Source organism: Labrus mixtus, chromosome 8, assembly GCF_963584025.1.
Source record: "Labrus mixtus chromosome 8, fLabMix1.1, whole genome shotgun sequence".
Classification (NCBI taxonomy): Eukaryota; Metazoa; Chordata; class Actinopteri; order Labriformes; family Labridae; genus Labrus; species Labrus mixtus.
The window spans coordinates 7,105,338-7,115,933 of record NC_083619.1 but is presented as its reverse complement, the minus strand read 5'-3'; the positions used below and the strand labels follow the sequence as shown (position 1 = coordinate 7,115,933).

The 10,596-nt window shown below is 43.5% G+C and overlaps 1 protein-coding gene across 6 annotated transcripts in view; it reads right to left on the bottom strand.

Moving 5' to 3' along the window:
* Window positions 1-2,427: 2,427 nt before the first annotated feature.
* Window positions 2,428-10,596, bottom strand: part of rnf220a (ring finger protein 220a) — a 166,905-nt gene continuing 158,736 nt past the window's right edge. For 3 of the 6 annotated variants that reach the window (XM_061043985.1, XM_061043983.1, XM_061043984.1), the window contains 3 exons: window positions 9,676-9,870; window positions 9,208-9,282; window positions 2,428-4,139 (listed from right to left, as the gene is read on the bottom strand). In XM_061043985.1, the coding sequence (XP_060899968.1) occupies window positions 4,068-4,139; window positions 9,208-9,282; window positions 9,676-9,870 (342 nt within the window). In that variant the 3' untranslated portion in view covers window positions 2,428-4,067. The remainder of the gene's footprint in view (window positions 4,140-9,207; window positions 9,283-9,675; window positions 9,871-10,596) is intronic. The other 3 variants (XM_061043988.1, XM_061043986.1, XM_061043987.1) reach the window with 1 other exon arrangement.

Here is a 10,596-nt window from a genome sequence, read left to right as displayed (position 1 = left end):
ACTCAGCTGACTGAGGAAATGTGCTGTGTAAAGTTGGAGAGCAGTGATTGTGTGTTACAGTCCTCTAGATGGCGATGCTGTTTTCTACATTTGACTTTGGCACATAAAGGGAGCGGCCCCGATCACTACAAACCAACATTAATTATCTTCCCTATTAGCTACCAGGACTTTTGTCAGAATGTGATAAAAACTGAGTGATTTCTTTATGTTTTTATGGGGTTTTAACCAAAATATTTAGAGCGAGATTAACCTGTCAGAAAAGCCTGGGAAAAAAATGAGCTGTGGGCCACTATTGATGATGTCATCATGATGCCTCAGGCTGGAATTTTTGACTTTAAATGTGTATTAAAAACCTTTAAAACCTTTAAAACCTTTAGAACAACAGCTGGAAAAGAAGCTTTTGTTGGGACATGACTTGATACTCTTATCTGTACGATGTCTTTATCATCATATATTTATTGACTTTGAACAGATACGTGTAATAAAGTCATTTCTCTATCTTCCTAAATTTTGTCTTTCTGAAATAATCTGAGCATATTGACTACAATGCTTTAACAGAGACACTATACAGGACGGTAGTGTTGGTGAGGGATTCACCCAGAACCCTCTTGGGCAGGAATGTAAATGAGACATGGTGGTTTGGGATCAGCAGAACCAGCATGCTTCATGCCATCCTAAACTGACTGCCAAACAGTCAGGCTCCCCCCGTCTGCTGTGGCTTCCTCCCATGCAATAAAACTTTGTTAACATCTGACAGCACTCATGAGTCTGCTTTGAGGTTGTCAAAACAAGATTTGCATATGCTTACTAAAATGTTAACACACTTGCTGGATCATTTATTTAAACGCAGGGTTGGTAATTTACGAAAACTAGCAGGATTTTGAAAGTAGCATTCCCTCAGTGCTTCGTCTGCACCCACCCACTCCCCTCTGTGCTCCCTCAAAAGCCACGCCCCTCACTTACATGCACAAGAGTCCCGTTGCTCCAGAAGCGGACCTCAGCTCATCGCTTGCATTGTGTAGAAACTATGTCGTCTCATGTCTCATTCAGCGGTGAGTAAACACTCAACTTTATCATAATACATGTTTGTTTTTTTCTAACTTGACTATTTTACTACTCACAATACTTGACTAGACTCACAGAATACACTCTGTCATCGCTTTGAGTGTGGGCTAGTGCACGGGCGTGATTGGTTCATCAGGTTGGTACCTCGTGGCAGACATTGGTCAAAGTTTTTACAGGCTTACAACTGCTACAGATGACAGATTTTCTTCATTCCTTTTTCAGAGCACATGAGTTATTAATGTCTGTCAGGACCTAAAGACAATTTCAACCAAAATCTTAAAAAGTGTATCTGGAGAAAATGACCAACCCTGCCTTTAAGGGCTCAAGCTGAAACTGTGTATAAAATATATTTCTCCTCACTCAGAAATATCAGGCTTCTTAGCCACACCTCTAAATTAGGTTCTCATGAGAAACAATTACAATTTTTGTGTGTACATTTTTGACAGTGATATATCTCTTTTTTCGTGTGGGCCCTGGGGTGCTCCAAATGAAAAGGTTGGGAGCCACTTTTCTACAAGCCTTCATCTCAGCCCGCAGGAGCTGCAGTAGTGACATGATGAGCTCCTTTGACGTTTTAATGATAGTTATACAATCAAAGAAAGGACCAAAGCTTGTTAAAAAAAAGGATGTATCAGGTTTCAGCACCAACATAGTCTGTTTTCTGTCAGATCTATGAGAAGACCTTAAGTCAAAAATATGTGAGTCCTCATTGACTGTGGGGTTTCACAGGACCCCCATGCTACAGGAACAGACCAGGGTCCAGGAGTTGCCTTGATTTGAAGTCTCCAACCTCCAGTCTAATATTTACACAATCAAATAACCAAAACAAAGTTAATAGGTTTATTAATCTATGTACTAGACTTACAATACATTTTTTTATTATTCCACTACCCTATACTTGTACTCTACTACATTTCAAAGGGAAATATTGTATTTTTCTTTTATATTTATCAGACTTTTGTTCGTCAAATTGTAGATTATTTAACAGTTAAATAACTTAAATGACTTTAAGATTTAACTTTATTATCACTGCAACTTTTTTTCTCCATTAATGCTACAAATGCATCCTCTATATCATAACTTCCCCAGAATGTGAATTATTTGTGACAGGTTTGAATCAACATAGTTAAAAGGAATCCTAATGCAAATGCAACAAGCGAATGCTAGTGTTCATTTGAAGTTGTTTCATATACTATCACAGTGGAAGGAGACAATCAAGTTTGGCTACAAAGTCTAATAAAAAAAAGAAAAATCTCATTCATTGAACCCCTGTTCTTCGCCTGATGACCATCTTTATCTTGGGTGAACATGACAACATTTCAGTCATTGCCCCCTCCGGGTGTGTGAAAGAAGCACTCGTGGTATTTGAGAAGTTTTATTTTTTCTTTTTTTTTTTCAGCATTTCTTACAACAATACAGACGTCACAGAATACATAGTTTTACAAACACAAAGCACACCACCACCTGTGTTGCTGCTGCTGCTGTCGTAAAGGGGAAGTAGGGGGTGGGTTGGGGGAGGGGGGATGCTGCAGGTTCTGGTGGTTTCCAGTTCAGCCTCGGCCATCCTTTGTTCTTCTTAAGAGACTTCCAATTTTTGTTTTAGCTAAAAAAGAAGCTGCCCTTCACGGTTGCCATTTTGAGAATGTTTTTGCAGCATAGCAACTTGATGGACCAATGGAAAAAAAAAGCTTTCTTTTTGAGACATGTCGGGGTGAAAGAAAACACCTCTAGACTATGATCTGAGCTTGACGTTACTCCAGATGAGTGGAAGCAGAGGTGGAGGTTCAAAAGAAAAGGCTCAGTTGGACAGTGTTGCAACTAAAGAGCATCATTCTGCTTGTTTGCAGAATTAGAAACTCACCATTTCAAAGTAAGAAAAAAGTCTTTCCTTGTTTTTTTCCCCCCACAGTACTCTGCAGAAAAATTACACCACCTAAATCTTGACCATCTAGTCTTGAGTAGTTTATTATTATTTAGATTTTTTTATTCCTGTACAATGAAATAAAACTTCAACGGACCTTCAAACCTTTTTCTTCTTTTTAAAAATACAGAAGGCTTCTTTTTATTTTAGCCATTTTTTTCCCCAAAACATCATTCCCAAACCCTTCCAACTAAAAACAGGTACTTTGATATCATATACTTCTGTGTGTGTCTGCAGTGTGTGTACGTGTGTGTGTGTGTGTGTGGACTCTATGTCATTTACACCCAACATTGTAAACATACATAGAACTATATTACATGTGCTTGCACTGCATCTTGAAGGAGGGAAAATTTTGGTTTACTTCACTATTACACCACAAAAAGAGGGAACGAAGGGAGGAGGAGAGGAGGAGTGTCACACTCCTTTTCAAGGTTGTGAGGTTATTCTCAGTTTGGTTGAAAGCTCAGTTTTAGTGGGCAGACCCTTTTTTTTTTTTTTAATTCTCCTTTCAACAGGGCCGTGAAGATACGTTTTCACTTCGGAAAAAGGAACGAATAAGAAAAAAAAGAAAGAAGCTTCAGCACCAATTAAATGTCGAAGAAGAGCTAGAGTGGGGAAAAGTAGTCTTTATATTCTGTGTTAGGAAGTTCCTTCCAGCCCCGGCTGCATGAAGATCTCTGCAGAGCCTAGAGCTGGGTGTCGGGGGTCTCCACTGAATAAAGGTCCTTCAGTGCACATCCCATGTTACATGTACAGGAGGTGATGTCAGCGAGGCAGGGGAAAAAGCCTGTCCATCTGTGAGGTTTCAAGTCTCTGTCATTTCTTTCTTCTTTTTTGTTGGTGGCCAGGCAGTCAGCTCTCAGTTTGAACCTCCTGAAAGAGTCTGATGAGTCTTAAAGACGGCTGTCTTGTCTCTGTGCGCTCTTGGAGGGGTGGTTTGGAGCTGCTGAGCCTGGCCCGGGACAGAGGAGGAAACATGACAATCGACATGGAGGGCGGTGAACTCCAAAATGAGAAGGGGGGAATGGACTGGCAGGACGAGGCGGCGCAGGTCGGGAGGGGCAGGCTGTGGGTGTGCTCTTTACAAGTAGACACGCCTCAGGTCTCCAGGTGAGGTGATGGTGTTGCACTGCGGGCACAGCTTCTTGTTTCCCTGTGATGGAGAGAGAGAGAGAGAGAGAGAGAGAGAGAGAGAGAGAGAGAGAGAGAGAGAGAGAGACGAGGGTTAGCATTGTTGTTTTGAAGATGAGTTAAAGTAGGTCGCCATCAAGGACACTTATAAATGCATTCACTTTGATGTAAAGAGCTGAAGTGATCACGATCATTTATTTACAAAGAAGTCAACCCAAACAGTGTTGCCACCTTCAACAGACCCAGGCTCTGTTTATGTGGGCTAACCAGGTCGTGACTATACCGATACTAGCTACCCTACAACATCATGGCCCCTTATTCGCTCCCACAACTCAACCGTGTAGAGTAGACCAATGGGCTGCAAGAGCCAGAACATCACCAGGGTCGTCAAGTGGGAACCTCCCTTCATCTGGGTTTTTGTCTAATCCGCCCCACAAGAAGGCTGGACTGGGAGCTCCCGTGTCCCAGAGACCACCCCCCTTCATGCTAATTCTCCCCACCCACAGAACGTCTTTATCTGACCTTCTTGAGCACATGGCCATCACAACACAAACAGCATTACCACCTTCAACAGACCCAGGCTCTGTACATGCAAAGCTGCAGGTAGAAGGAGCAGCAAACTGTTTGAGCTGAGCAATGGTGGCATTTCCTACAACTCAGTTTGAAGTTTAAGTGACTGTTTCTATGTCATCGGGTAACTTTCAACAACCAATCAGCTCGCAGCAATGTCAGCTGAGCAAGTTACAAGCTGTGAGCTGGTTTAAAGGACACAAAAACATCCCAAGATATTTGACATTAAATGTAGAAACAAACAATCCCCAAATGATAAAAAAGGGCAAGAGAAAAGAGGATGGTATTTTTTGTTTTGTTACTATTAAAGAACTTTAAAATATGTTAGCACGGTTTTAAATGACATGAAATCATATCAATTACATTTTAAACATTTGAATATGGCATTTAGATTTTATTCATCAATCTTGATGAAACACTGTTTCTCCTGACCAAAGAAACATTTAAAACGACACAGACTTCACCGTGCTGACCACTCGTACTCCTGTGCAGTATGAGTGCTGCATGTGTATTACACTGTGTCTCCTGAGAGTGTACAAGTGCTTGACAGGCGAGCCAAAACAGGTCCTGTAACAACTACTACTTCCTCTCTCTCTCTCTCTGAATGCAAAGCAGCCGGTTTGCAGCGGAGCACCATCTCACAGTCCTTCAGCCCTCTCTCTCTCTCTGTGCACTGCTTTGATAGTGTGCCATCTCCAGTAAAGCAGCAGGTGATAATATGCAGCACAGGTCTGACAGTGAAACAACACTCGGGCTGGGTGGTCTCTTGCTGCTGTCCTCCACCTCTCTGACTGCTTACATCGCTCAGCTTGTTCCTCCTTTAGTTGCAAGTGCTGGCACATTCCAGCCGACAGAATTCACGTGTCTGTGCTGTTTCTGTATCGGTAACAGATGTATGAATGAGTTTAAACAGATTGTGTGAGGAAGATGGAACATCTGGAGTTAACTAGAAAAGGAAACTGCCGAGATCGCTTCTTTTTTTGTACAGGATGCTGAAACCACGTCAGACGAATAACTGACTTGTTTTTGCTTCTACAACTCCATTTCCTCAGAAGATGTGACATTTTGTAAAATGTTATTGATAAACATTAAAAGCCTGTATTAATGGAAAGCAGAGACGGCATGTCTATTGTTTAAACTGAGAAATGTCAAATGCTTTTTAAAACTGTGAGGTAAGTTAAAACACGTTTTTTTCCCTCCTACATGGTCTGACAGATGCGTAGATTGTGGCTGCCGTGGTGGTTGAATCCACATGCACCGGGCCGTCAGTGTGTTTGAGCCTTCTGTATTCAACATGTGTAATATCGTTATAAGGTCACCTCAACGCAGACTTCAGGAGTGATAAAAAAGGACGGATCAAGGGGCGCTGGTAGCCTAGTGGTTAGGGCACGCGTCCCATGTATGGAGGCTTCAGTCCTCCAAGTGGGCGACCCAGGTTCAAATCTGACCTGTAGCTCCTTCCCTACATGTCATTCCCCTCTGTCTCTCTAGTTTCTGACTCTATCCACTGTCCTGTCTCTACATAAAGACATAGAATAAAGTGATTCTACATGTTTCATCTCTGTGAAAAATGACCCGTTGGACATGTGTCGTCAACAAAACTGACCTCCTACCGCCGATCTGAAAAGTATCTCTGTGGTATGTAGACTTCTATCAGTCCACTGTCATGTGTGCAGATGGTGTGTATAACAACGTGCGTCTACTCCACAGAAACATCGTTAGTGTGACATCTCACACAGGTACGACAGAATGCACAGATGCCATACCTGAAGTACCTGCAGGACCGTCCAAATCCAGTCTGCCAGCTTTAAATGAACAGGTTCCTCTGACCCCCAAAGATTTATAGGCTTCTGTTCCTGTAAGCCACTGTAGAAACTCTTGGCAGCGGGTTCATAGGCTGAGGTGAGCACGCACACTCTGAAGAGGACTGAGCTGGTGCAAGACTCTGACAGATGTCACACACTCCTGCTAAGAGGATTTGTGGCTCCACACAACTCAAAGCAGTCTCTTTATGTCTCAAGAGGATAGAGAGAAGCGAAGGTGGAGGTAGAGAGCAAGAGAAAGAAAAGAAGGTGAAAAAAGGGAGGATGTGTGGTTGAAATTCATCTCTAACTAACATTTAAAACGACTCCCTGATATGACTACACCTGTCAAATGATCATAACGCTCCGTGATGTCTGTGTCTCTGAAAGCGATTCTCATTCAGGTACTGTGCGACGGAGCCTCTTGTTTGTTTGCAGCCTGTTGGAGATGTGTACTCCTGCTTGGTGTGGCCGCTAAGTGTGTGTGGGTGTGTGCCTGTCACGCTGCGCTCCAGCTGCCTCGCTCATTAAAGCGGCGAGGGGCTGGGCTGACGTTAACTAGATTCACAGGCATTTACTTTGATCAGCCTGGCCCTGCCTGTTTTACAGCTGTCTCCAGGCTACGACTTTAATGCCCCATACATTAGAGCGGCTACGGCAGCATGCACGACACACACACACACACACACACACACACACACACACACACACACACACACACACACACACACACACACACACACACACACACACACACACACACACACACACACACACACACACGGTGGAAACAGTGGACCTCGCTTAAGACTGTTTCCTTACACTCTCCCTTGAAACCCTAAAAGTCATGACTTAAACATGCAGAGACCGTTTAGTTTGTAGCCACATGAGGATCTTCATGAATCAGCATCGATCTTATACTAAACACATGTTCAACACGATCATTAGCCACATCTTAATGTCCAATTAAACATGAATGAGGGCAGCGATCTTTACATGTGCTGTCTAAATCTTAATTTACTTTGCAAAACATATAAATCAGCCATCAGGTACATGTTTGATCAATATGATCTATTTATTCATTTCATCCAAAACTGGTTCTCCTAATCTCTGCTCAGGATTTAAATTAAAACAGGGTCAATAAAGGACTCGGTTACAAGGGCTCTAAACATCCCAGTACTGATGCTAAGAGTCGACTGAAACAAGATGCTTTTTAAAACTACGATGGGTAACTGTGGAAGAGGGCGTTATGTTGAACTCTGACGGGAGCTTCAGGGAAGACTTTAAACACGTCATCATGTTTCTGTTGGGTGTTATAGAAAGGTACCCTCGATCTATAAAAAGTATTTCTAGAACTAAAAAAACACGTCATCATGTTGATTATTAGCTTATTTTTAGGGCAAATAATTCTTTGGGGCTTTCAGATTTTCATTCTAAAAGACTAACACATGTTGTAGCCTTTGAGCTTCCTTTAAGATTTCAAGAAACTACAAAGAGAACAGAGAAACCGTACAAAACTATGCACAAGCTGGTTAATGCAAAAATTCATGAACTAGGAACCTTAACTGTTCACAGTCCTTCATGTCTTTCTGCACTTCTGTGAGTTTACGTCTGGTCCTGTCAATATGTGTTAACTAAATGATTCAACCCTCACTAGTCGGCACCAGAACCAGCATGCTCAAACTAATTATCCATATTGTTTTAATGTAGGCCCACAGTGCTGGTTAAATGTTGTGTCTAAGATGTAGCGTAGCCACCTGACACTAGCCGGGGCTGTAGCTCTACTACGAGGATGTAAACCAGCACAGTGGACAGGTGGCATCTCATAGGAGCAGCTGGAACAGGTTCAACTGGAATAGAACAACTCGACCGGAGCGATGAGTAACTTCATTCAGCAAAGGCATGTGGATGTTGACATGCAAGAGGGAACAAAGACTGGTGGTGCTAGCCCTGCTAACGGTTACATGTAGAGTAAAGCATGTTGCAAAGGGCCACACATTCTGCTTCATAGGCTACACGTGATATGGTTTTGAATAATTGTTGAGGTGAGAGTGAACAGCCTTAAACAGAACTAAAGTAAATAAAGGAGAAGAAACAGTGAGAGGTAAAGAAAAGACAAAGTTAAGACATCAAAGAGAGCCAACAAGGAGACCGTTTATCCTCCCCGCAGCAGAAACACTGCTCCATTTACCACATTATCACCAGCTAATTACACACTACTGAATATATTAGACTAACTAATAACCAACAAAACCACTACTCGTGTGTGTGAGTGTGCAGACCTGCGGTGCTGTGTAGAACTCATCCAATGCTCGAGTTGACCACTTTATTCCAATTCTTTTAACGAGCCTTTTGGGGACCATTCAATCTAAACTTTCCCTGCGGAGAACTGGAGGTATTTGCATGGCCTTGACTCTGTGCGTCTGTGGGTAAGTGTGTGTGTGTGTGTGTGTGTGTGTGTGTGTGTGTGTGTGTGTGTGTGTAAGTCTGTGTGTGTGTAGTAGGAGAACAGGTCATTTGAGGAATATTCCCATTTTAGTTTCTCCCTACGGGGCACGGCTAAAGAGAGAAACTCACTGACTATGAAATGAGGCTGCAATAAGTGCATGCCACGAGAGGCAGGCCCGCAGGACGGAAGGAGTGTGTGTGTGTGTGTGTGTGTGTGTGTGTGTGTGTGTGTGTGTGTGTGTGTGTGTCTGAGGAGAAGTGTGTACGTACCAGAGTCCTGAGCCAGCATTCTTCACAGTGGACGTGCCAGCACTGGATGGAGGTGAGCGGCATCGTGTATGAGTCCTAAAAACAAAGAGAGAGAAACAAACAAAACAAATGAAAATATATTCAAAGGACACACACATGCGAATCAACAACAACAACAACAACAACACTGCACATTTCCTGACCGACACCATCAAACCACTGACCATGAACGGCACAGCCAACAGCCACAGAACACCTGAGCAAGGCAGTATGAGGGGGGCAACTGAACCGGCAACCTGCACACACGCACACACAGACACAGTATAACGGGCAGGCAACGAGCAGAGACGAGGGGAGGCAGGCGGAGAGGGGGGGAGACGGCCATGAATGAACCCTTTTTTTTCTTTTCCTCTTGAAAAAGAATGGAGGGATGAGGGAGGATGACGAGAAGGTGAGGTCGGGGAGCGGAGGAGGGAGGGAGTGCCTTACCCTCCGTAGGGGCTGTGGGAGGAGCCTCTTTATGCCGCTGCCGTAGCCACCAATCACAAGGCCCCTGTACAGGCAGTACAGGCCGAGGGGGAGGGACTTAGGCTGCCTCTCTCCGACCTCGTTGGCCAGTGGCCGGGGCCCTGGCCACACCCCTAGGCTCTTGATCTCCGCACCTGACTGGATAGCAGGCTTCCTCTGCGGAAGGGAGGGGTTGGGGAGGGGGTGAGGAGAGGGAGGGGCGAAAGGTGGCAGCTAATCATAGAGGCGGGCTTGAACTGATCGAGCTCACTCAACAAACGCGCGTGTCAACAAACACACACACACACACTGCCACAGATATACAGATGAGAAAGCGTAAAGCTCTGCCAGCCAGCGATCAAACTGCTGTGAAACATGCGCTCCGTCTCCGTTCACACCGAATTTGATTCAACAATGACACCGACACTGATGACTTGGCTGAGCTTAGTTACAGACGTCTATTGAATGTAGATTATTATTTATTTTTTACTTCTGAAGGTATATGTTAAGTTCCTGTGAGGAGTTATTAGCTAATTATCAAACAGACTGAATTGAATACTGACGCCTCTATATGACTTACACAAGCAAACCAGACCATGAGCAACAACATCGATTATTTATAGTTATTCTTAATTCTAATCCCTGCTGCCTGGTAGATGACTAACAAAGGGATCGACAGCATGTTACAGAAACAGACTTTGTTTACATTTTCTAAGACTCGTCCAGAGTGACAAGATGGACACTGAAGAGACGGAGACACCAGACTGTTCTGTCCAAAACAAACTGAAAGTACATCTCGGGAGCTTTAATGGCAAGAAATATTGTAATAAATGTGTCATTACAAACACATACAAGGCAAACTTAATGATCCTTTCATGTAGACATGGATCGTACTTCATCAGG